At 45.2% G+C, this 27,500-nt stretch overlaps 2 protein-coding genes across 2 annotated transcripts in view; both read left to right on the top strand.

The window, feature by feature from the left end:
• The window catches only part of dscaml1 (Down syndrome cell adhesion molecule like 1), a 126,296-nt gene extending 105,786 nt beyond the window's left edge, over positions 1 to 20,510 (top strand). Inside the window, exons 5-9 of the mRNA XM_083773633.1 lie at positions 3,718 to 3,996; positions 6,628 to 6,903; positions 7,632 to 7,933; positions 18,006 to 18,148; positions 20,387 to 20,510. Coding sequence (XP_083629759.1) covers positions 3,718 to 3,996; positions 6,628 to 6,903; positions 7,632 to 7,933; positions 18,006 to 18,029 — 881 coding nt within the window. The 3' untranslated portion in view covers positions 18,030 to 18,148; positions 20,387 to 20,510. The remainder of the gene's footprint in view (positions 1 to 3,717; positions 3,997 to 6,627; positions 6,904 to 7,631; positions 7,934 to 18,005; positions 18,149 to 20,386) is intronic.
• The window catches only part of LOC310864430 (uncharacterized protein), a gene marked incomplete at its 5' end in the record, with an annotated part of 18,696 nt that continues 10,030 nt past the window's right edge, over positions 18,835 to 27,500 (top strand). Inside the window, 3 exons of the mRNA XM_083773119.1 lie at positions 18,835 to 18,856; positions 20,387 to 20,516; positions 27,011 to 27,289. Of these exons, the coding sequence (XP_083629245.1) occupies positions 18,835 to 18,856; positions 20,387 to 20,516; positions 27,011 to 27,289 (431 nt within the window). The remainder of the gene's footprint in view (positions 18,857 to 20,386; positions 20,517 to 27,010; positions 27,290 to 27,500) is intronic.

Consider the following 27,500-nt stretch of genomic DNA (forward strand, 5'->3'; position numbering starts at 1 on the left):
TGACAGAGGGGAATTTCCCCGGCTGGACGTAGCGCGTGGAAGGGACACGTTATTCCAACCAGTTCTTTTCCCCTCCATCAGGCGCCCCAGCTGGCCAGGGGGAGGTAGTTTTAGAGACCAGGATTACGGCATGATTTTGTGAGGGTATCTACCCTAGGGGACACGGGGAGAACATGCAAACTCCACACAGAAAGGCCCTATCGCCAACCCCCGCCTCGGGTATGGGCACTGATGACGCGGAGGAGGGAACACGCCGCCAGTGCCCACAGCGTCCCCAGCGGGAATCGAACCCAGGACCTTCTAGCTGTGAGGCGACAGCATTACCAACTGTGCCACCGTGCCCATGTCAACCTATGTCTGTTGTTTTATTTCTGTTTGACTAGTAGTTTTTTATCTTGTCACATTATGCTGATGTGAAGTCTCAATTTCCCTTTGGGTAAGTAAGTAAGTAAGTAAGTAAGTAAGTAAGTAAGTAAGTAAATAAATAAATAAATAAATAAATAGATAAATAGATAAATAAATAAATAAATAAATAAATAAATAAATAAATAAATAAATAAATAAATAAATAAATAAATAAATAAATAAATATAAATAAAGTTTTTGTCATCTCATCTCTCAACCTTAAAAAAGGTGCTTTGACCAAAATGACTGTGCCTACCCATAACCAAAACAACAATGCCGTAACCAAATTAACAGTGGTTAACCATAACCAAATAATATTTATGGTGTTGTTAATGGTCCACGTTTCAAATATTCAAATATTGCTGCACAGCTTTGTCATGAGACCATGTTGTGAAAACATTTCAAGATTCAATAATTTATTTGCCATGTCAACAAGTTGATAGGAATTTGTCTTGGTTCATACTCAACATATACAGACAACCATAGATACACAAACAAAAACAATACAATACAAAAACAAAAACCAGCAGCATAGGAAATTACATTCAGTTTTTTTTGTTTCTTTTAAGTGCTATATGCATATATCTATGAGTTCAGATGTCTAATGGCTACAGGGTAAGGGTAAGTGCTATCTCTGAAGCGACATGTTGAGCTCTGGATACTTCTATATCTCCTGCCTGATGGGAGGAGATTGAAGAGGTGATGTGCAGGATGGGAGTCTGCAATGATTTTATTTGCCTTCCTAATTATTCTGGTGGAATAGAGTGAGGAAAGTGTAGCGAGGCTGCATCCAATGTTTTTTTATGTGCGACGTACTACTCTTTCCAGCTTTGATTTGTCTTGAGAGGTTGTGTGACCAAACCAGACAAGCATGGAGAAGGTGAGAACACTTTCAATAGTGGCCCTGTAGAAGTGAGTCATGACTGCTTGGCTGACTTTAAACTTCTTAAGCTGCCGCAAGAAATAGAGATAGAGATAGATACTGACTGTAGATACTGCTATAGGAGTCGCAGACATGGTTTCAAAGCAAAGATGTACAGTAATCTGATAATCTGTAATCCATCATTGTTCTATACAGTTTGGCACAGTTTATACGCAGTGTCTTAACCCATTTAACAAAAAAACGTTCGCTCTGAAAGAATATATCTTCAAAGAATTGTGCCACATTTTTACGATTTTTCAAAAATAGCAGACCTACAAGCTCGTATAGCTGAATATTCAGACCCATGTCACAAGCGTATACCTCTGATTAAGACTTGAAGAACCATGGCTAACTGTAACAGTATCCATTTTTATTTCAATTAATTTAATTTACCCTGTATTTTGATCAACGCATATATAGCAATGTTTTCCCACAGACATCAGTTTGGGTTACTTAATGATTAAAGGCAACTATAGGCTACTCCAAACAATTCCTTGCCAAGATGGAGGTCCAGGATACAGCAGTAAAATACGAGACTTGAAAACAATGATTCATTCATTATCCTTCATTAAATCACTGTTGATTTTGTAGACTAAAACTATGACGGAAAGAAATGTTTGTCGACTTTATTTTTTTACTGGCGAGAAATAAATAGAGACAAAATAAAAACTATAAGCTATGATGACTACAACTAAGACGAAATATATTGACATTTTCATCAGCAAATGGAAACCCAAAGTAAAACGCTATGGAGGGACTTGTATAGTGGAGTAGATCCATCCATCCATCCATGCATCTTCAATTGCTTTAATATCCGTAGTCGGGTCGCGGGGGCAACAGCTCCACCAGAGTGCTCCAGACTTCCCTCTCCAGAGCAACATTAGTGACTTCCTCCTGGGGGGATCCCGAGACGTTCCAATAAGGCCAGTGAGTCGATGTGTTTCCTCCAACTGCGCCTTGGTCTGCCCCGGGGTCTCCTCCCAGTGGGACGTGCCTCGTAGAGTATAGAGTAGGAGCGGAGATCCAGTAGAACTAAAAGACAAGTCATTTTATGTTCGGGTGTTGCATTTAGAAAATTGCAGATATACAAGTTCAAGCTTGTAGAATGGCTATTTTCAGCATGCAAGTGTAAAATCTAACCATCATGACGGCATCGAGGCCTGAAGTCTTACGATATTTAGTCGTCTAAGATCAGACAAATCCAAAACATTTCAGATGACTAAATCACGACTAAAAACTAAATTGAACCGTAGTCAAAAAGACTGTATACGACCAAAACCTATGAATCAAAAATCACACCCGTGTGAAGTGATCATCGTACATCATCATCATGCATCATCTCATACTGGCCAATCAGAATGCCTGTTGCCTGTTGCCACAAATGTAGGTCATATTTGTCCGACATTTGAACTAATTTCTCCTTTCATTGTCGAAGGCAAACATGAGACGTGTGAGGGACAAGATGACATAACGTTTCCCTTCATCGTCAATGCATTTAATGTTTGTGTTGTGGACATTATGTGGGTCAAATCAGAGAGAAGGGCTGGAGCGGTGGCGGTGGTTTGCTCTTCACCGCGGCTCGTGACGTCATGTTGTAGTTCGGTGGTCACCCACCACTGAAAATCCAGACTATGAGCCTTAAAACAACACCTTTCTAAAACAACCCCTCTCTACGACAGAGTACAGCATCTTGCAATGGGTCTGGTCCACAAGATTCGATACACCACCAAGATACCCATGTATATACCTGTCTACATACATCCTTAATGTAAACGAAGTCCACACCCACAACACCAGAGGGAGTGCAACAAACCATGTACAACCCAGATTCGGCACAAACAAGGGACTAAATTATTTTCGCTTCCTATGCCACCAAAATGTGGAACGCCCTACCAACAGTCATTAAGACATGCATGTGAATCCCTTGACTCCCTCAAAACCGCTCTCAAAGGACACCTACGGACGGCTGCAATTGGAAACTGCCCCCCCCCCCCCTTTTTCCCCTCACTGTGTTTCTTTTCCCTTTTTGCTTCCTTTAATGAATTCCTGTTCTGTTCTTTAACTATATAGAAGTGTCTATTTGTACGTCTCTTAATGTTTTGATGAATTGAACATGGTGGACCCTGTTGTAAACAAGTGTAATGCTTAATTGGGTCAAGGTTCAAGGTTCTTTATTATTTGTCTCCCGAGGAAGAAATGTGTCTTAGACAAAGGGCCCGCATAAGTGTAGCCCTTATGCCCATGTCGCCGCAGTGCAGCTCCACTCACAGTTAACAGTCTCTATATTGAGTTTGTGCTTGAAATGTACTGTAATTCTGTAAACTGTTAATAAATATTTCAATCAATCAATCAAACTCTCTCCTCTCTCCACTCCCTCCCCTCCTCCCCAGACCCTACGGAGTCCACGCCGGCGGTGCTGGACAGCTTCCAGTCCGGAGAGGTGCAGGTGGGCCTCAGCGTGGAGCTGCCCTGCGTGGCCTCGGGCTACCCCAACCCCTCGGTGCGCTGGCTGAAGGACGGCCGGCCGCTGCCCGCCGACTCCCGCTGGACGCGGCGCCTCACGGGCCTCACCGTGTCCGACCTGCGCCTGGAGGACAGCGGCAACTACATCTGCGAGGTCACCAACAGCTTCGGCTCCAAGGAGGTGACGGGACACCTCAACGTCATAGGTACAGTTTGACTCCACCCCGTTCTGACCTGAGATCAGATTCTAACGCACAGAAGAATGGTGGTTCTTTAACGCATTCTGCCCTGAGATCAGATTCAAAAAAATGTCTTCTGTGTCAGTCGCTCTTCGATTTAAAAACAATAGCAGATAAGCCCGTGGCGCGCTATGGGCTTGTAGGTCTGCTATTTTTCAATAGCTAAAGCACAACGTAATGCTAACACAAAAACGGGTTCCCGCCCGAAATGGGTTAACTCAACCCCCGCCAGTGGGGGTGGGGGGGGGGGGGGGGGGGGGGGTGCGGTGTTTAGTGGCTATTGAGCCACTAAACACAGTCGCTTTATTTATCCAGCGCGATTTGAAATGGAATATTGGAATGAATTTTTTTCATATCAAAGCCCGTTATTTATTTGGCATTTTTTTGAGCCACAGACCGCTTCTGATTTTTTTTTTTTTTCTTCATATAGCTTCAAATATATTGGTTGTTCAGTTTGACCCACCAGTTTTGGAGATATGGCTTATATAGAGTAATGTCTTGCTCTGACATTTATTTCAGACGTGCTCTAGTATGTGAAGAGTCTGCCTGTGCTGTTAAATAATTTTGCATTAAAAAAAAGAAAATCTGTTTTTCTCCTCTCCTGAACAGTTATTATTATGACTGTCTCTGTATCAAAAAGAGTCACAAATGGCTTCTATTTTCGCATTGGAACTTTTCAGGCATAGAAAGCCTGCCGTTTCTTTTGGCTTTGATCCCCCGTCGATGATGTCACTGGTGGGTTTCTGACCTGCCCATCAGCACTCCTATGAGACACAGAATGTGCATGTAGAAAAAAATGATGGCATTTTATCATGAACGTTTGTGGGGACCAATTATATGAAGGTATAGGTTGAAAAGTGGTCTTGTACCTTTAACCCATTTTGGGAAGGGAACCCCTTTCGGTGTTTTATAAGCTATTGAAAAATAGCAGACCTACAAGCTCATATGGCGTGAAAATGTAGTGCAAATCTTTGAATATATATTCTTTCAGAGCGAACTCAAATCTTTGCTTCTGGGGGGGGGGGGGGGGGGGGGGGGGGGTTCCCTGGAACAACATATTTTCAGAGGCGGGTCGGCGGCCAATTACATACATTTTTGGGGGTCCTTGACATGAAAATGTATGAGAACGACTGACATAGAAACACTGTCGGGATTTAGAAGACATTTGTAGGATCGGCCTCAGGTCTACCGTATGTGGTTATAACTACACATTTTGAAGTGCGTGCGTGTTGAGGGGAGAGACGAGGACCGCATACCTAAGCTGCTATAACGGGCTCCAGAGGAGGGAGGAGGGGAGGAGATAGGAAAGGAGAGAGGGAGGAAGATATAGGACAGGGGGTGAGCTAAGGTTATAGTGGCCACACTGGGTTGACTGCATGGCCAGAGGGTAAATCATTGCACATGGTGCCAAGGTGACGCACTCACGCACGCACGCAAACATGCACAAAGAAGTAGAAGTCAGTGTTAATCTAACTCCGAAAGTGTAACTCACAATGTAAGCTCTGAGTCTGCATGTTGACATATCAATAGAATTTGACGGCCTGACTAAAATGTAGACGACAAGATCGCCACCTATAGTTATACTGACGGCCTATAGCCTGATTGGCTGCCACACACGCTGCCTAAGCCAATGGGAGTGTAGTATATACTCGCTAGTTGCACCGCAGCGACTATAGCGAGTATAAGCTGTACGACCGCAGCTTCGAAGCGACGACAGTCCGCTGCTAATGTTATGAGCTGGACAGCTATAGGAACGCCACAACAGAACACAGTCATTGAACCACGCACAGAACGTCGGAAAACAAACGCAAACAACGGCCACGAGTTTGCCACACGGAAACATACCGTACACGTTACTATAAGATAATAATATAATATAACAAGTAAGACGCGCAAACGCGGGAAGCGAACGCAGCTCGTGTGTGTGTGTGGTTGTGTGTGTGGTTGTGTGTGTGTGCTACAGCTGCGCCCTGTGTGTGTGTGGGTGTGTGTGCTACAGCTGCGCCCTCTGGTGGCGGGCGGGTGGTGTCACAGCGGGACAGACACACAGACACACACACAGACATGATCTGCAGGGTCTCATAGTTAGTGCTCACTGCATTCGCAATCACTGCGTTCGCAATAATAATAAATAATAACAATATTTTGGGGGAAAAACAAAGACAAAAAGGGGGACAACAGAGACGGCGCATGTAGCGGAACTCTGCCACCTGCACCGCAACGGCCGCGAGGTTTGCGACAGAGAAACATACACGTTACTTAAATAATAATAATAATAATAATAATAATAGAAATGTACTGTAATTCTTGTAGGTCTGCTATTTTTTTTGTTTTAAATCGTAAAAATGCGGCACAAATCTATGAATATTTATTCTTTCGGAGCGAACGTTTGTTTTATTTCAACGTCAGGCCTAAATGAATGAATGAATGAATCAGGAGATGAACTTGTAGGTCTGCTATTTTTTTTTGTTGAAAGATCGTAAAAATGCGGCACAAATCAATCAATCAATCAATCAATCAATCAATCAACCAATCAACCAATCAATCAATCAACCAATCAATCAATCCTCCTCCTCATGTGTGTGTGTCCTCATGCAGAGCCACTGCGGGTCACTCTGTCGCCCAAGAACCTGAAGACGGGCATCAGCAGCACCGTCATCCTGTCGTGCGCCGTGCAGGGCTCGCCCCACTTCGCCGTGTCGTGGTACCGCAACACGGAGCCGGTCCTGCCCGACCAGCACTTCTCCATCCAGGGCACGCACAACGAGACGCTGTTCATCTCCGCCGCGCAGAAGAGGCACTCGGGCGCCTACCAGTGCTTCGCCACGCGCAAGGGCCAGACGGCGCAGGACTTCTCCATCATACTGCTGGAAGGTGAGGAGAGGAGGAGGAGCGTGTGTGTGTGTGTGTGTGTGTGTGTGTGTGTGTGTGTGTGTGTGTGTGTGTGTGTGTGTGTGTGTGTGTGTGTGTGTGTGCGTGTGCGTGTGTGCGTGTGTGTGTGCCGACTCCCATTTGAAGAGATATGCCTGCAGCAACTGAAAAAAAAAAATACAAAAATCACAGCACTCCATCTTTAATGCAAATACTGTCAAGGCCAGAAAGTAGGTTTTTGTTTGCCACTCAGTATAGTATGCGTTCCAGCATAACCTCGGGGTATGATGACGACCGATGTCACCAGCATATATACCCCTCTCTATAGTATAGTCCACATGTCATTTCGCCATTCATTTTTTTTAACCCATTTTGGGGCGGGAACCCCTTTCGGTGTTAGCATCATGCTATGCTTTAGCTATTGAAAAATAGCAGATCTACAAGCTCATAGCGCGCCACCGAGTGGCGCGCTACGAGCTTGTAGGTCTGCTATTTTTGATGAATCGTGAAAATGTGCCTCAAATCTTTGAATATATATATTCTTTCAGAGTGGACATTTTAACTCAAATCTTTGCTTCTGCAGGGGGGTCCCTGGAACAACATATTTTCAGATGGGTGTCGGCGGCATATTACATATGATTTTTGGGGTCCTTGACATGAAATAGAAACATTATTTCGACATCAGGCCTGAATGGGTTAACAAGCTTTCTCTCTCTCTCTCCCCCCCGCAGACGGCACGCCGCGCATCATCGCGTCCTTCAGCGAGCGCGTGGTCGTCCCCGGCGAGCCCTTCTCGCTGGTGTGCGCCGCCAAGGGCGCGCCGCCGCCCGCCATCACCTGGACGCTGGACGACGAGCCGGTCCCGCGGGACCCGTCGCAGCGCAGCGGCGTCCGCGCCTCCCAGTACACGCTGTCCAACGGCAGCACCGTCGGCCACGTCAACGTCAGCGCGCCGCAGATCCGCGACGGGGGAGTGTATCGCTGCGCCGCACGCAACTCGGCCGGCGGCGCCGAGTACCAAGCGCGCATAAACGTAAGAGGTGCCTGTCTAATTTTACAATATCAGTACATATTATACAACAAAGAGGGCTCGTCCACGCACGGGCCTGACCCCCCCCCCTCCCCACCCCAATACTCCCTATACTGTGGTTCCCAAACTTTTCTTTGTGTCAAGGCGACCTCCCCGCAAATTGACACCAATTAGCATAGTAGCAGTGATTATCAAACCCGTTTAATTTCAAGGAATACCCCCGTCCCCGTCCCCCATAGTTTGACATGCATATTAGTCCAATTTAATGGCATTTTCTATCTGGGACCCCAATTTATATTGTGAAATCAATGTTAATTTAACTCTGAGAGTGTACAAATGGTTCCGTTTGTACACTCTCAGAGTTACAGACCCATAAGGGTCCATTTGGTTCCAAGCTATCATTTAACTGGGGACGCCCTGGAACTCGCTCGAGTACCCCTGGGGGTCCCCGGACCCCACTTTGGGAACCACTGGTCTATCCTATCCTATCCTATCCTATCCTATCCTATCCTATCCTATCCTATCCTATCCTATCCTATCCTATCCTATCCTATCCTATCTAAACTATTCTTTACTCCTCTGTCTCTCTCTCTCTCTGTCTCTCTGAGTCAATACGTGTATTTTATCTGTGTTTGCTCTAGTGTGTGTTCATAGTATGTCTATGTTCATTACATTGTGTTATTCCTTGGTTTGGGTTATTCTTGTTTTGTCTCGGTGCGTCATTCTTACTTCCAGCTATATCTTCTTATTTATTTTCTGTATCTTCTTTTTTTTCCAGCACTGTCTGTTTGGTTCTTGTTGTTCTCTCTCGACCCATAACGTCTGTCTGTCTCTCATTTGATTTCTCTGTCTCGTCTCTTTGTCAAGGTACTCACGCGCACGCACACACACGCACACACACACACACACACACACACACACACACACACACACACACACACACACACACACACACACACACACACACACACACACACACACACAGCTAAGGCAAAGAGTCCAGATATAGGCCAGAACCGCAGGGACGTGCACGCATAGACATCAAAGGGGGCTTCAGCCCCTGCCCTTTAGCCCCTATAGCTTTTACCATGTCTGTAAAACAAACTGCCCTCTCCAGACCACGAATGCAGCGTTCACTACACGGTGAAAGAAATACAAACGCCACTCCTTTCCTTTCCATGCCACATTCCATTCCATGCCAATTCAGGAGCGTTGCCTTTTCTCCTGAAGTCTCCTGAACTTGAACGCAGCATTTTGAACGTCGAACAAATTCATTTAGAAATCCACGCCGTTACACACACCGCGTCTCCACTATAGCTAAAAGAGCACAGAGAGCGCCCCGGAAATAGCCGATCTACAAGCTCTCAACGCGTCGCAGCGCGACGCGTTGAGAGCTTGTAGATCTGCTATTTTCGCTGTCTCTTTTTCAGCCCCTGCCCCTCTCTAACACTCTCTGCAAGTCCTCCGGGCCGAACTGGAGATGGAAATGTGAGACAGGATAGAAACCGTATATAGGAGCAGAACAAACAGATGGCCGTCATGGACAAGACATGAGGGAAGATGAAATGAGACTAGAGCACCCAGCAGGAGGAGGGAGGAGCTGAGTGCGTGTGCATGTGCGTGTGTGTGTGTGTGTGTGTGTGTGTGCGTGTGTGCGTGTGTGTGTGTGTGTGTGTGTGTGTGTGTGTGTGCGTGCGTGTGTGTGTGTGTGTGTGTGTGACTGTGTGTGCGTGGAGGGGTTGATAGTGAACCCTATAGTGACAGAGCTGGTGATTTCACTGTCATCGGGGACAACAGCCATGAAGAGTGACAGTGACGGACAGCACTGTATCAGTCTGTCCACATCTCTCTCTCTCTCTCTCTCTCTCTCTCTCTCTCTCTCTCTCTGTGTGTGTGTGAGAGTTGTGTATAGTTGTGACATGTGACTATGCTCTAAGGAGACGTGCCAAAACGATTATTGGCGTGAGAATGAGCCAAAGAGTCTTAGCCCCTCCAGTAACGCAAGCTGACACAAACACTGACACACGCGAGCGCACGCACGCACGCACACTCACGCGCACGCACGAGCACGCACGAGCGCACACACGCACGCACACTCACACGCAACGCCTGCGGATAAAATGCTTCATAGCATGAGACGGTATCCACTCATTGTAATTTGAGACACCACGTTCACAATGCAGCCAATCCTATTAAATCAGCTGCAGGTATTTAGCAGTGAACGTGTATACAGCAAACGATGCAGATGTAATTATCAATAGTTTAATTATGATTAAACATTGTCATATTATGTCACATCGACATACTATTATATGTCATATTATGTCATACAGATGGGTATCAAGTTCAAGGAATAAATGAGTGGTGGTACAATTCAACAATGAACACTTTTTTTGCCGGGGAATTCTTCAAAAATAATGGCATATTTTACTCTGAAAAGCAAAACAGTTACCCCTGTTTTGCTTTTTTCCCCCCAAAACCGGGAGGCATAATCTTCCGTTACTACCTCACGCCGGTACACCTAACGTCTATCTAGAAGCCTTTAATATTCCAAAAGAGATGCGAGGTTAAAACCCATTTGGGGGCATGTCAGGAACCCCTTAAATTGGTGTTTTAAGCATTATGTTATACTTTAGCTATTGAAAAATAGCAGATCTACAAGCTCGGCACCGAGTCGGACCGTAAACAAGGATGTGAAAGGCAGTCTAGGTCTAGGTTTGCTGAAGAAGGAAAGGCAAAAAAAAGACCTAAAGACGTCTGTACACATCCAAGGAACCACGTGTATACACGTCCTTAGCATAACCAGTGTTAATTAACCCATTTATACCTGATGACGGTTCTATAAAAGTCGTCTAAATCCTGACCTGTTTCTATGTCAGTCGTTCTCAAACATTTTCATGTCAAGATTATACCCCCAAGATTACATGTAATTGGCCTGCCGACCCCCATCTGAAAATGTTGTTCCTTTAGATTAGAGTTAACACAATCCCTACTTTTGGCGGAATGCTCCGCCATAAGGTCTGTAATAAGCTTCCGCTCGTGTCGGAATGCTCCGTCAGATTAGCTTTATTATGGATATCAATCCGCATCGCTGAGAACTATTTTTTCATTATTATTTTGGGTCTTCCTTTCCTTCTTTAGCAATCCTAGACCGGATCGCGCATGCGCGCTGCTGTCCACCTCCCATTATACAGGCAGACTAAAAGCTGAATTACTCCTAATCTACGGATCTCTCCATGGTTTAGTCAATTAGCGCGATGTTCGGAGGTCTTTGCTGATTATCCGGTGGTCTAGATGGAAACATTGGTGCTTTCTAGAGCAAGGATGGCTATATTTTAGCTCGCTAGCATTGACGCTATTTATTTAGCACAAGATGGACGCCCACAACATCCGTTTCTGTGCTGCGTGCGCAACCTCTAAATCGTGCCAACAGACCGTGGCAGTCAGAAGTTGGATTTGCGTCCAGCAGGTGGCAGCCAAATGGTTAATTAATATATACCTGTTCGGTGCAACCACATTAACTAAAGACTGCTCGACTGGCTAGTGATTCAATTGGAACCGTGACTATAAAGTCACATCTGCATTTGTATCTATATGGGAAAGGCAGCAGTGACTGTGGTTGGACATTGTGGTTGCAAAAGTGCACATTTGACACCTTGATGCTTGTGAATTTGTTTGTGTGATATTTAAGGGAAAACGGAAGCGATGCTTAGCATGTAAATGCAGGACGTGATCAAACTATATTTCACCAAGAACAGCCTGTCGACAAGACAACTACATAGGGAGAGGGATGATACAGTAGGGTTACAGTGCAGTAATCCCCATATTACAAAGGCAAAATGCACAGGAGAGTTCAGTGGTGCAAAAAATTTAAACAATTAAGTAGTCAGACCTTACATCTCTACAAATATCATCGTTCTATCACAATGCATTTATTGAGATAGAACAAAATGTAATATATAAAAAAGATACACTTTATATGTCACTTTATTGGGAGGTTTTTTTCTGAAAAACCTCATGTTTCTATATCAGTGGTTCTCAATATTTCATGTCAAGAACCCCAAAAAATATATGTATTTGGCCGCCGACCCACATCTGAAAATATGTCATTCCAGGGACCCCCCCAGAAGCAAAGATTTGAGCTAAAAACGTTCGCTCTGAAAGAATATATTCAAACATTTGGGCCACATTTTCACGATAAAAAAAGAATAGCAGACCTACAAGCTCTGAGCTTATAGGTCTGCTATTTTTCAATAGCTAAAGCATAGCATAATGCTAACACCAAAAGGGGTCCCCGCCCCAAAATGGGTTAAGTCCATAGATGGAGCCTGGTTTTAGCCACACCCCCACACTCTTCACCAAGAAGTGACATAGACGTCATGTTCATCATGGCCAAATGGTGAGTAGCTAGTTTACTTCAGTCTGAAATTAATGTCTTCCAAAGTCTGAGAATCAGTGTGTGGTTTTAAGGAGTGTCACAACCAAAACATAATTTCTCATGAATTATAAACAATTTTGTGTTTTCTGCAAAATGTGTTGTTTCTATCCATGTACATCAGTTTAAAGCAGTTTTTTTCCTAGCCATTTTTTTTGCCTAGCATTGTAGAGTTAAGCTAAAAACTAGATTAAATTGTCACTACCGAAACATTATGCCCAAGTTTCGGTATAGTGGCGTGATTGTATCGGGAGTGACAACATTGGATGTTTATGCTTTTGAGACATTATTCATGTACATAATTCTGATTTCTATTTCATCATGTGGTCCAAAATACCAAAACAAAATGTAAAAAGAATGTGGCAGAGAAGAGAGAGACTGAGAATGCAGGCAGAGGAGATGGAGAGGCTTCCACACGACTTAGCACCGATGTGATCAGGCAGTAGTAGTAGTTTAGTAGAAGCTTGAGCAAATGTAAAGCATCTTATGAGTTCATATTTAGCAGGGGAACCCCCCCCCTGATGTAGGCTATACTCAGAGAACAGTACAGGGCTGATTGAGGGGTTGATTGCGTGGCCCATTTACCTGGCATGGTTTTGGGCCCTGGGAGGCTGCACTGCAATCCAATGCAAAGTTATTCCGACTGAGCACGTTTATACCACGATGACGATAAGGTGGCGTGCAGTGCGCAGACATTTTGAAGGGCAGGTGCTCAACTGTCAGGTAAAAAAGAAGCATCTTGGACTCCTCATGCATAGAAGTAAGTGTGAGATCAGTCCACAGCAATGTAATGCCCCTGTCCACAGCAATGTAATGCCCCTGTCCACAGCACTGCCCCCTGTCCACAGCACTGCCCCCTGTCCACAGCACTGCCCCCTGTCCACAGCACTGCCCCCTGTCCACAGCACTGCCCCCTGTCCACAGCAATGCCCCCTGTCCACAGCACTGCCCCCTGTCCACAGCAATGCCCCCTGTCCACAGCACTGCCCCCTGTCCACAGCACTGCCCCCTGTCCACAGCAATGCCCCCTGTCCACAGCACTGCCCCCTGTCCACAGCACTGCCCCCTGTCCACAGCAATGCCCCCTGTCCACAGCAATGCCCCCTGTCCACAGCACTGCCCCCTGTCCACAGCACTGCCCCCTGTCCACAGTAATGCCCCCTGTCCACAGCACTGCCCCCTGTCCACAGTAATGCCCCCTGTCCACAGCAATGCCCCCTGTCCACAGCACTGCCCCCTGTCCACAGCACTGCCCCCTGTCCACAGTAATGCCCCCTGTCCACAGCACTGCCCCCTGTCCACAGTAATGCCCCCTGTCCACAGCACTGCCCCCTGTCCACAGCACTGCCCCCTGTCCACAGCAATGCCCCCTGTCCACAGCACTGCCCCCTGTCCACAGCAATGCCCCCTGTCCACAGCACTGCCCCCTGTCCACAGCAATGCCCCCTGTCCACAGCAATGCCCCCTGTCCACAGCACTGCCCCCTGTCCACAGCACTGCCCCCTGTCCACAGTAATGCCCCCTGTCCACAGCACTGCCCCCTGTCCACAGTAATGCCCCCTGTCCACAGCACTGCCCCCTGTCCACAGTAATGCCCCCTGTCCACAGCACTGCCCCCTGTCCACAGTAATGCCCCCTGTCCACAGCAATGCCCCCTGTCCACAGCACTGCCCCCTGTCCACAGCACTGCCCCCTGTCCACAGCACTGCCCCCTGTCCACAGAAATGCCCCCTGTCCACAGCACTGCCCCCTGTCCACAGCACTGCCCCCTGTCCACAGCACTGCCCCCTGTCCACAGCACTGCCCCCTGTCCACAGCACTGCCCCCTGTCCACAGCACTGCCCCCTGTCCACAGCACTGCCCCCTGTCCACAGTAATGCCCCCTGTCCACAGAAATGCCCCCTGTCCACAGCACTGCCCCCTGTCCACAGTAATGCCCCCTGTCCACAGAAATGCCCCCTGTCCATAGCACTGCCCCTGTCCACAGAAATGCCCCTGTAGATCTGCTATTTTTCAATAGCTAAAGCATAACAGAATGCTTGAATCACCAAAAGGGGTACCCGCCCCAAAATGGGTTAAAGTACATGGTTAAAATTGACCAAAAAAGCAAACAAAAAATGCAAAATAAGAAACGGAGGGGACAGCCACGGCCGAAAGGCCTGTTGGACTGCATGGTGTTCCATCCCTGCAGTAGAGAATACCTTTACTATACTTTATGTTTATAGGTTTCTTCAATGTGTCACGCTACCCATCCTTTATATACGTCAGACATAATATGTTTGGATCATTTGCACGTGAGTGTGTGAGTTTGTGCGTGCGTGCGTGGGTGTGTGCGTGTGTGCGTGCGTGCGTGCGTGCGTGCGTGCGTGCGTGCGTGCGTGCGTGCGTGCGTGCGTGGCGAATGCGACAGTGCTGCTTAATAATACATCTTTGACTTGTCAAAGATGTGACTTCAAAGCTCCACACTCCCGCTGAGAGGAGAGAGAGAGAGAGAGAGAGATAGAGAGAGAGAGAGAGAGAGAGAGAGAGAGAGAGAGAATGGAGGGGAGAGGAAAGAGAGACAAAAACAAAGATCTGTGGAAAACAATGGTGGTGAGAAGGTCAGGCCGGGGAAGAAGCAATGGATGGCTTTATGGTATATATATATATATATATATATATATATATAAGCTCCCTGTATATCTTCAAATAATGCAACACAACTTTGTCATACATACAGTACGACATCCATCTACAAGCTATTCAACACAAGGGTTGTGAACTTGTAGATCTGCTATTTTGCGGCATGGGGTTTGACACCACATTATCGTCTATCAGTCTCTATACGCGTTTAACCCCACTGTCCTCATCCCCCAGTGTCATTAATACACCAGGTATAACGGACGGAGAGACAGACAGACGTCTCCCCCCCCTTCCCCCTCCCTCCCCCCCATTGTAAGGGTGGGGGAGGTTCTTCGTCACAGGAGCGGGAAAGTGCTGACCAGCTGGTATAATCCGAAGTTAGGTCTTGGCGATATCTTTGGCTAAATGGGCAAGTTAAGAAAGCTTAAGTTGCAAGTTGACCTTTATACAGTCCTCGGCACAAAATGTTAATACAAAACATGCTCGTTAGGCGGTGGCACACTGAGAATAATGGGCTTCAGCTGTACATATACAGACTAGTGGACACGCCTGGAGACCCAGAGCACTCTAGGGGGTCGATTATGCAAGTGGAACAATATTACATATAATATTACAGTTTTAAGAGGTGGGGGCGTGTGGAATGTCATATAACAATTATGGGCATGGTAAGAAGCGCTTTCGACACCCCGTGGAGTGCGCAAAACGGCTGTGAATTAGTCATGGGAGTGTTTAAGGAGTGTTTGAGACGTACCCAATCAACATGTCCGTACTATTCTCTTTACCAGTCAGCTGATGTCACATACGGAATGCGCCCTTTGGGGATCGTGGTATTACATTTCTTCAGGCTGGCACCATAGAAGACATGACATGCCTTTGTCACATTTGGGTTAATTATTCCTATTGCACTGCATGCTATCGCCTTTATGCCTCAAAAGAACAGACCCACCTATACATTTCAGATCGGAATGGAACTGCGAGTAGATAGCAGCATATTGGCAAATTGGCAATCCATGCGTAATGTTCCCAGAATCGTTTGATATTGTTTAATTCGATAACGATAGAACCATGTACCATACAGCGAATGAAAGCAAGATTCCTAAGGAATATGGAGATTTTTACATTTAATAAAACGGTTGAGAAATGAGAGAACCATGAGTGTTTATAGGCTAATATCAACGTTTTTTTATGAAAGACAAACAGGCTGTGAACTTGAAGAGCTCAATCACCATCCCGACACGGAAGAAATATAGCCTAGTGCATGCATGTATATGCACTGTTGCACTTGCACACAGTAGCCTACACACGCTCTTTATTTGTTTCTATTGAAAAACACCAGTAAAATAACGTTTATTATATTTTATTTCATTCAAGTCACGACGAAGAAAGTTGAATGCGTGCTGCGTAATGCTGTGGCCCCGATGGTATGGTCTTCGCTGAGTTCGCTCGTAGCATTTTATTGAAGAAGACTTGAATCGGGTGTGATACAGCGTATGAAAGCAAACTTCCCAAGGATTATGGAGATGTTTTTATTTTTTTTAAAGGTTGAGAAATGAAAGAATTATGGCCGTTTCTAATCTCAACATTTTACAAAAGAAAGACGCAAAAGAGGCTGTTGCCATGTCTCATAGAAACAAGTAAATAGGTCTATAAAAATAAGAGCATATAACAGGGGTCTGTAACCTATTTTAAATGAAGTGCCATGTTTTTATTTTCTAGATAGTGAGTCTGCCATATCCAGATTAATTTTAATGACACCACATTAAAATAAAAAAACATATTTTGATTGTCCACAAATATAAAGTTCCTCCTTCTTTTTAAATATGTTCTTGCACATTGTTATAATGATCATTATATATATCCCCCTGCAGTCAGAGTTCATAGTTTTAATGAATGAATATGATGCATTGTGAGCTGGTATAGATCTGCTATTTTCAAAAGTAATCTTGGAAATTTTTAATTTAATTTTTGGATTAGCCGTCCTTAGTTGGGCAAATGCATTCATCTGGGGATCCTTGACATGGGAATGTGCTGTGTGAGGATCACTGGTTTAAACAACATTAGGAGAAAAGCCCAAATAACCACTTTAGAAACAAGAAAAGCAACCACAAATAGTACAACAACCAATATTTACAAGCAACTTTACAGAAAAAGAAGCCGCTTATAATAAACAGACATGGCAACACTCTAGCAGCCTCCCAGAGCCGCTCAAGTGTACAATCAAACAGTGCTTTTTGCGTTTATGAGGTGGTCAGACCCACGTCTAATCGTTATGCGCTGAGTGTTTTTAGGTCAAGGGGCTTAATAGCAAATTGCGCAAAGCGAAAATAATTAACATATGGACACTCCCACAATGCTAAAATATTCAGGAACGCCGTATGCCATATGTGTGTGCGTTCAACACGGGCCGATATGCCTTTCATAATACGACTGTGCGCAGAGCGAGGGCAATTTATGTATTACCCCATTGTAAAACGCATCTTCAAAATCTGGGCCTAGGAGTGGAATGCCAGATTCATACTTGGTTGAGTGCTGTCGTGCACCAATAATAGCTATTTTTGGTGCGCGACACCAGGCTCAACTAAGTTTGAATCACCCCTATCGTACACATAGACAAATAGAACCAAATGGACCCGTAAGGGCACCGGAAACTGACACTAAAGCCTCATTCGTATACCTACATCCTATATTGTGTCAGTCACCGGAAATAACTGTCTTTCCACTGAAAAGCAAAGACAAACAACGGTGTTGTTTTACTGAGCGACACAGCCGTACGTGGAGCATATAAAGAAGCTTTATAGAAACAATTATTTGTGGGACAGATCTGCCTGCCCTCTTCATCTTCTTCTCTTCCTCTATTCCTTCCCTCCTTCCCCAGTTCCCTTCCCAAAATCACCTTCCCTTTATATCTAAAATTCCATATCCCACTTCTGACACCGTCAACTAATTGCCCCTCTCTCTCTCTCTCTCTCTCTCTCTCTCTCTCTCTCTCTCTCTCTCTCTCTCTCTCTCTTCGTATAGGTCCACCAAGGATTCGGCCAATGAGGAACATCACAGCAATTGCAGGAAGAAACACTTTCATAAACTGCCGCGTGATTGGTTACCCGTATTACTCAATCAACTGGTACAAGGAGGGGCTTCTGTTGCCTGATAACCATCGTCAGGTGGGCTTTTTTTTCTTTATTTTTTCTTGCATCCATATTCTGTGGTGAACATTTGACAAAATAATATCCCAGTTTGTTCGTATTGTGAGCTTGGGGTGTACGTACAGCGAAAACAGGAGGTGGCTTTGTATTGTGGAAAAAGTGTTTTTGATTTTGGCAGCCATTTATATTTTAGTTTTAGTCTCTCGAATAGTTTTCACTTAGTTTTTGTCACATTTTAGTCACCTGGAATGTATTAGTCTCAGTCTAGTTTTAGTCGACTAAATGTCATAAGATTTTAGTCGACTAAATCTACAGGTGATTTAGTCGACTAAAATGTGTTTTGGCGGGCCTTGATGATGCCGCCGTAATGGCTGATTTTACACTTGCTGAAAATAGCTGATCTACAAGCTCACAATGCGTTGCAGCGCGATGCGTTGTGAGCTTGTAGATGTGCTATTTTCAGCATGCAAAATGTAAAATGACTTGCCTTTTACTTATACTGGATCTCTTGTCCACTAGTCCCAACATTTTACTCTAGTTTTTATCTGTTGACGAAATTGTCAATATATATCTAGTCTTAGTTTTAGTCATCACGAACATTTTTCGTCTTGGTTTTAGTCGACGAAAACAACACTGTGTAGAAGCCTGGGGGGATATCAACTAGGGTTACATTTCCATGCCAACAATTATAACATCATAAAGATATGATGAAGAACAACACATCCGGTAATACGTCAAATACATAAAGAATAGTCATCAAGAATCATACGTAAGCTAAGAATCTAACATCCGTCTAACAGTGGAATATCTATGCTACAGTATGCGTATACACTAGTGTACTGTATACATGCGTATACACTATAGAGCATCGCAGTCCCGCCCCCTCGAGAGACCTGGAAAAGAAATCCCAGTTCATTTTCCTCATAGACTTTTCAGAAAGTATTTATTTAAAGACGTTTACGCCGCGGACAAAGCCAACTCTTGTCGTGACAAATCATGACAATAAACGCAATGTTTTGGGCCAAACAAATAAATGGAAAGTAGAAAAAAACGGCAGGTTACACCTTTTTTTGTTGTTTTTCTTCTTTGTAATTATTTGTTTGGTCCAAAATAATTGTGTTTGTTCGAGTTGGCTTCGTACGACGCTTAAAAGGTCTCGAAATAAATACTTTTTGAAATGTCTATGGGAAAAATGCATTGGGATTAATTTCCTGGGCCTGGCGTCGTCATGAAAGGGGGCGGGACTGCGACACTCTATAGAGTGCTATGTCGTACAATTCTATCTACTGACTGTATATTAAGTTGAGCCTTGGCATACGCCTGTAAGGTCGTCGAGGCTTGGACAAGTGCTACTGTAGCCTCAGCCGGGAGGCGAACCCGGGTTCCCCATTCCACAGACACAGACAGTGCGTTACCAGTTGACTAAACAGCCATTATGGCCTGTATAGTAACGCAGCACCGTATAGTCGTATATTTTTGGGTGCAATTGAGCTCAGAAAACCTAAAAAATAAGACAAATTACAAAAACAAGATTTTCTTTTTAATGCCATAATCCCTATAAATGATATATTCATAGTTGTCGCTGCGAGTTACGTTGTGGACATTAGTCACACACGTTATCATCATATCTCGTATCTCCTTTTACTTGATGTACAGTATATGGAAAACAGTCCTGCAGCGAGCATCTTTAACCCATTTACACCTGAGGACGAATGTCTTCTAAATCACGACAGTTTTCTGAAAAACCTATGTTTCTATATTAGTGGTTCTCACATTATTTCATGTCAAGGACCACAGCAATTCCATGAAATTGGCCGCCGACCCCCCCCCCCCCACCCCCCAGAAGCAACGATTTGAGTTGAAAACGTTCGCTCCGAAAGAATATATATTCAAAGATTTTCAGGATAAAAAATAAATAAATAGCAGACCTACAAGCGAGTGCCGCGCTATGAGCTTTGTAGATCTGCTAAAAAGAAGTTTCCCGTCAGAATGGGTTTAATCCATTTTGGGTTAGCATTATGTTACGCTTTAGCTATTGAAAAATAGCAGATCTACAAGCTCATAGCGATCCACCGAGTGGCGCGCTACGAGCTTGTAGGTCTGCTATTTTTGAAAAATCGACTGACGACTGACATAGAAACATGGCTTTTTCAGAAAACTGTCCGGATGTATAGAAGACGTTTTTAGAATCTGATCTCAGGTCAGAATGGGTTTAATAATGTCTGTCTCCTGCGTGTCTCGGCGTCTGTCGTCCAGGTGGTGTACGAGAACGGGACGCTGAAGCTGAGCGACGTCCAGAAGGGCCTGGACGAGGGCGCGTACGTCTGCAGTGTCCTCATCCAACCACAGCTCTTCATCACACAGACGGTCCACGTCACGGTCAAAGGTAAGGTCAAGTTCAAGACGTCACGGTCAAAGGTATATGTCAGTGTTGGGCGGTGTTGATGTTGGTTTTTTGACTGGGGGGAGTCGAGACCAGTGTTGTTTTTGGCAGCAAAATTCAATTTTAGTTTTAGTCATAGTCTCTTGAATGTATTAGTGTTAGTCTAGTTTTAGTCGACTAAATGTCATCTAAATGTCATGCCGATCTACAAGCTCACAACGTGTCGCGCTGCGACGCGTTGTGAGCTTGTAGATCTGCTATTTTCAGCACGCAACCAAGTGTAAAATGACTTATACTGGATATGTTGTCCACTAGTCCCTTCCTAACATTTTAGTCTAGTTTTTATTTGTTGACGAAATTGTCAGTAGCCTATATTTAGTCTTAGTTTTAGTCACCATAGCATAGTTTTTTTAGTTTTAGTTTTCTTCAGTGGAAAAAGGTAGTCGACGAACATTTCTCGTCTTAGTTTTATTCGACGAAAACAACACTGGTCGGGACCCCCCCCCCCCCCCCGGAAATGAGAATGAGAGAGTTGTCGAGCCAGAAAGCAAAGCTCGATCTCTGTCTACCAAAGCAATCTTCGTTCCTACTCTCACCTATATGGTCATGAAGTGTGGGTCATGACCGAAAGAATAAGGTCACGAATACAAACGGCCGAAATTAGTTTTCTTCGACGGGTGGCTGGTATCTCCCTCTCGGGCGTCTCCCTATAGGGAGGTCCTCGAAGCACGTCCCACTGGGAGGAGACCCCAGGGCAGACCAAGGCGCAGTTGGAGGAAACACCTCGACTCACTGGCCTTGGAACGTCTCGGAATCCCCCAGGAGGAAGTCACTAATGTTGCTCTGGAGAGGGAAGTCTGGAGCACTCTGGTGGAGCTGTTGCCCCCGCGACCCGACTACGGATAAGCGGTTGAAGATGGATGGATATGGACCCCCGGAAATGCTTTTGCCACGTCTCGCGTCCCCCGCCCACCAATTCGCCACCCCCAATTCAAACTGATTGTAAAAAATATTCCTGAATGCTGAAACCAGATATAATCATTAAGGAAGGTTTACACATGTACTACAGTATATGTGCACTGCAGTGTTCCATGCAAACACATCTCCATTTTCCAGCCATTCAGTTGCATTTTTTTTTATTTATTGTAAAATCACTGTTAGTTTAAAAGGACAACTTTAGTTTTTTTTCAACCAAGGTTCATGTTTTAGGTTGTTATTAGAGAAAGTAAAAGATGTGTGTAATTTTTTTTTCATTTGCTGTTTTCTTTCGTTTTATGGATTTTAGCTGTTTTTGACAGGGGGGCGGGGGCATTCGAGCATGGGGCTAATTATGTATTATTTTTTTTACTAAATATTATGGCGATTTTTTATTTATCATTTATTGTAGTCTTAATAGACCTCAGGAAATGATCACAGGATCTACTGATAGTGTGACTTCCCCCCAGTAGGCTACCTTCACAGTGTGTCATAGGCTCAATATTATCGATATTACTTTGGGAACCTCTGGACTAAACCTATGACGATTTTCTTTTTGTCGACTATACCTCAACACACACAAAGTCACGCGTTCTTCAAAAGGACAATCTTTTCCGAGCCAGATGTATATATTAATCCATATTAAATAAGGCAGTGGAAAAAACACATGAGTCATTTTACACTGTCTGGGTGCATAATAAAAATAGAAGCTTTTATAACAAGCTTGTTGCAGACAGTGCCGTGCCGGTGAGGTGAGCCATATAGAAATGGACAATACAGTATATATATACCGTAACTGGAAAATTACTGGATCATTTGGGGTTGACAGCGTTTCTATTGTGGCAAAAAAAAAAAAAAAAAGTGGAGAGAAACTGTAAAATGGCAAAAAAATAAATAAACAGGACGCTGACTGCATGGTAGGTGGGGGGTGAATGAGACTGATTGAGAGAGCAGGATGGGAGAAAGAAAGTGAAACATGGGGAGAGGGGGGGGGGATGGGGGGGGTAATGGAAGGAGGGAACACTGCTAGAGAGAGCTGTATGCATTGCCTCTAATAACCTCTGATTAAGGGGCGGAGTGCCCTATAGTGCAGCCTCTCAACCACTCAGCAATTACACACGGAGCGGAGTGCTATTGTTCCGGATTGTGTCTGTGTCGTGTGTGTGTGTATATATATATATATATATATATATATATATATATATAGTATATATGTGTGTGTGTGTGTGTGTGTGATGCGTGCAGGCCTACATGCACATACTGTGTGTGGTGTGTGTGTGTGTGTGTGTGTGCGTGTGCATGTGCGTGTGTGTGTGTGTGTGTGTGTGTGTGTGTGTGTGTGTGTGCGTGCGTGCGTAAGTGCGTTCGTGCATGGTGTATATGATGTTCTGTATGTCAGCTTGTATCTTATTTGCTCTCCTCTATGTGTTTGTGTGGTGAGGCACGCATGGCATGTTTGTTTTAGGAAGTTGTCGTGCGTGCGTGCGTGGTGTGTGTGTGTGTGTGTGTGTGTGTGTGTGGGTTGTGAGCATATCTGTCTGACATGTGAGGCCGCTGTTGCACAGTGGTCTTGGTGGTTTTCGTGTGTGTGTGTGTGTGTGTGTGTGTGTGTGTGTGTGTGTGTGTGTGTGTGTGTGTGTGTGTGTGTGTGTGTGTATGTGAGTGCGCTTGTGTGTGCGCTTGTGCGTGCGTGCGTCCTCGTCATGTCTCTGAATTAATTAGATGAATTTTAACGAGGCCCAGATTAAATCCCCCAGATGTCTCAGCTGTAACCTCCTCCCCCTCCCCCCCCCCCTCCCTCTCTGCCTCCACACCACCACCACCCGTCTCCATAGCAACACCGTCCCCCCCCCCTCCCCCCCATGCGAATGGGGCTCTAATTAGAGCAGCTATTATGGGCTGTCTTGAACAGGGTGGGGTGGGGTGGGGTGGGGTGGGTAGGTATATGGGCAGAGGGGCTGCAGTGAGGTGGGTATATAGTGGGTACTGGTGAAGCAGTGTTGTTTATGGGCAGCACATTTCTATTATAGTTTAGTCATATGGTCTTTGGAATTAAACTTTTACACAACATTTAGTTGTCAGTACCCTTTTTGTCACCTGGAATGTTGTAGTGTCATGAGATGTTTTTGTCGACTAAATATATACAGTTGACTGTTGACTAAAATGTGTTTTTTGTCGGGCCTTGATGCCGTCGTAATGGCTGATTTATTTACACTTGCTGAAAATAGCCGATCTAAGCTCATAGATCTGCTATTTCCAGCATGCAACCAACTGTAAAATGACTTTACAAGCTCATAGCGCGCCACCGAGTGGCGCGCTATGAGCTTGTGGGTCTGCTATTTTTGAGAAATCGAAGAACGACTGACATAGAAACACGGCTTTTTCAGAAAACTGTCAGGATGTAGAAGACATTTTTAGAATCTGACCTCAGGTCAGAATGGGTTAAAGCTCACGCGTTGTTGTGAACGACACCGTTGCACCACGGAGCAAATTAGACATGAATTGTATTTTATACATATTTCGGCGAAAAATGACTTTTCTTCTAAGGTGGGGGGGGCTTTTGTCCCAATATTTGAGTCAAATATGACATACATTTGTGGCAACACAAACATGCCATTGACCCATTCTGACCTGAGATCAGATTCATACGAGGTTTCCAATGGACACACACTGGTCTGATGAACCCATTCTGACTTGAGATCAGATTCTAGAAATGTCAGTCGCTCTTCGATTTTTCAAAAATAGCAGACCTACAAGCTCGTATCGCGCCACTCGGTGGCGCGATATGAGCTTGTAGATCTGCTATTTTTCAATAGCTAAAGCATAACATGATGCCAACACCAAAATGGGTGCCCGTTCAGAATGGGTTAACAATGGAGGGAAAATGTACATCATATGTACAGACGAGCAAATTGGCTAACAAATCACACATTCTACAACAGGTCGTTTCGAGGAAGCAATCTGATTGGTTGAAACGGCTTTGTGGGTTAAACCAGCACCATTCAGCTGCTCTGTTCTCCCAGAGCGCTAGCAAACTCGGTGGCTATAGGCTAGCTAGTTTCTTGGGACATTTGTGGTCGTAGTGACTACATCTGTCATTAAGAAAATGTATTTTTTCAGCGATTTTCTTAGTATTAAGGGCAACTGTTGTAGAATTGCAATATTACACTCGAGGGTGTGGTTTAACATGATTATTGCCACTTCAGTGATGCTTGCGGAACTCGACTTCGTCTTGTTCCTGACCGCATCACTGTCGTGGCCAGTGTTGGCAAAATATTACTTTAACACTAATATACTATTACTTATTACTTTAAAAAAAGGAATAAAGTTACACTACTTATTGCTACCTGAGAAAAGTAACTAGTTACTTATTACTTTACTTATTATTTTTTTCTCTCGCCTCCAGTAATTGCATATTTTGTCCCCAAACGTCTTACTTTGTATTTTCAACATTGGCACTGTTGTGTCACTTTTGTTTTCATATAAACGCTTCGTGGAAAGGCTCTGCATAGGTCGACAGCAAAAAAAAAGCTAAAGCAATTCCTTGTGATCGCGTGCCAGACAGGCATGCAGACCATAGCAAGCGACAAACGGACGGACGGGGGCCGCGCTCTGCTTTAGCAATCAGCCTGTCAAAGCCAGAGAGACACATCCTTTGAAACGGCTTCCATCCGGGAAAAAATTATTCAAATTCAAACTCTTGCCTCGTGCTCCACTCCTCCCTGCCCCCCCCCCCCCCCCCCCCCCCGCCCTCATCACTCACCGCTCCCTCTCTCTCTCACTCTTGTCCTCTCCTTGCCCCCGAGTCTTCAAAACCCACCCGTCGTCGCCGCGTCTTCGCTGCGTGTGGCGTCTCTCCTCCTAGTCTGACTTTCTCGTTGTTTCAAGTGTCTATCTCCGTCTCAGATCCCTATCATCCTCACCTCTCCCTCACACCTGCAACCGACCAACACTCACCCCAACCAACCCCCATTTTGTATTCGCCTCTATTTTATACCGTCTTCATTTCCAATTGTCCCTCCGTCTCTCTCTCTCCGTCTGTGCCCGCTGTTTCACCCTGTCGTCCCTCCATGTGCGCTCTCTCTCCCCCTTTCTCATCCCTGTGTCTTCCACCCTGGAACGGCAGCTGTTAACTTGCATATTATGATGTATTGTCCTCCACGATACGTATTATCAGCGATGTCAAAGTCATTTTAGGTCATGGGCCGGGGTTTGGTCAAAATGGGACTTCACGTGCATGGGCTGTATATGTTGTTCAAAGAACTTTATTATATACGTGTCCTCCTTGACACCAGGGTCAAAATGTCTTAACCCCATTTTGGGGCGGGAACCCCTTTTTGGTGTTTTAAAGCATTATGTTATGCTTTAGCTATTGGAAAATAGCAGATCTACAAGCTCATACCGCGGCACCGAGTGGCGCGCTATGAACTTTCAGAGCGAAGGTTTTTAACTCAAATCTTTGCTTCTGGGGGCGTCCCTCCCTGGAACGACATATTTTCAGATGGGGGTCGGCGGCCAAATACATTTTTGGGGTTCTTGTCATGAAATATTGAGAACCACTGATGAGGTTTTTTAAAAAGACATTTTATAAATTTCGACGTCAGGCCTATAAATGTCTTAATGGAAGACGTGGAGTAGACCACCTCCAACCATTGCAGATGCCCTGGTTAATGTCGAGTCATGCGTAATAATGTCACATTGTTATACGATTGGGAAAAAAGTCAGATTGAAAGAGGTGCACTCGGCCCAGGCCGTAGCGTAACGGTCTGGGCACCGGACTGGTGATCCAGTCGCGGTGTGCCGCGGGTTCGACTCCCGGACCCGACACGGCCTTTACCGCATGTCATCCCCCCATCTCTCTCCCGTTTCCTGTCAGCCTACTGTCTGTCCCTTAAAAAATCAATAAAAGGCGTAAGCCGCAAAAAAAAAAATCTAAAAAAAAAAAGAAAAAGAAAGAGATGCACTCGGTTTCACCGTCCGTCGGAGGCGACTGGAAGTGACTTGAGCCACACGAGGCACCGGTGAGCGGGCTAAATGGAGCGAGTCGCCTTGATCAATGCTCTGTGGCCACTCAGAATAGCCAAATGGCATTGATCACGCCTCCAGGTCTTTACTTTACTCAAGTTAGGTAATAAGACCTGGTACTTAACCCATTCTGACCTGAGATCAGATTCATACGAGGTTTCCACTGGACACACACTGGTCTGATGAACCCATTCTGACCTGAGATCAGATTCATACGAGGTTTCCACTGGACACACTGGTCTGATGAACCCATTCTGACCTGAGATCAGATTAAAAAAAATGTCAGTCGTTCTTCGATTAAAAAAAAATAGCAGACCTACAAGCTCGTATCGCGCCACTCGGTGGCGCGATATGAGCTTGTAGATCTGCTATTTTTAAATAGCTAAAGCATAACATGATGCCAACACCAAAATGGGTGCCCGGTCAGAATGGGTTAAGACACGCAAAATACACAAACCTCTTGAATATTGAACGTTGACTCTCTTCCCCCAACGCAGTTCCGCCGCTGATCCAGCCGTTCGACTTCCCGCCGACCTCCATCGGCAAGCTGATGTACATCGCCTGCGTGGTGTCGTCCGGAGACATGCCCATACGCATCACGTGGCGCAAGGACGGCCAGGAGATCGTGGCCTCCTCGGGCATCAACATCGACACCAAGGAGTTCATGAGCTCCCTGCAGATCTCCAAGGTCTCCCTCAAGCACAACGGGAACTACACCTGCATCGCCAGCAACGACGCGGCCACCGTCAGCTCCGAGAGGCAGCTCACCGTCACAGGTATACAGTGGTGTCCCATTCTGTACCAGGCTAAAACCTAGAGGTTCTGAAAGGTACCTTTCATGTCAAAGGTACCTCTGAAAGCCACACCTCTGATGGGTGGGGTTTAGTCTTAAGGGGTGTGTTTTTTTCACCCACTGTGTAATACAATAAATGGACAGTAGGTGGCAGTAGTACAGAGGCCAGAGCAACTATACATTCCAGCTTGCAA

Source organism: Protomyctophum parallelum (genome assembly GCF_964188405.1).
Source record: "Protomyctophum parallelum genome assembly, chromosome: 9".
Classification (NCBI taxonomy): Eukaryota; Metazoa; Chordata; class Actinopteri; order Myctophiformes; family Myctophidae; genus Protomyctophum; species Protomyctophum parallelum.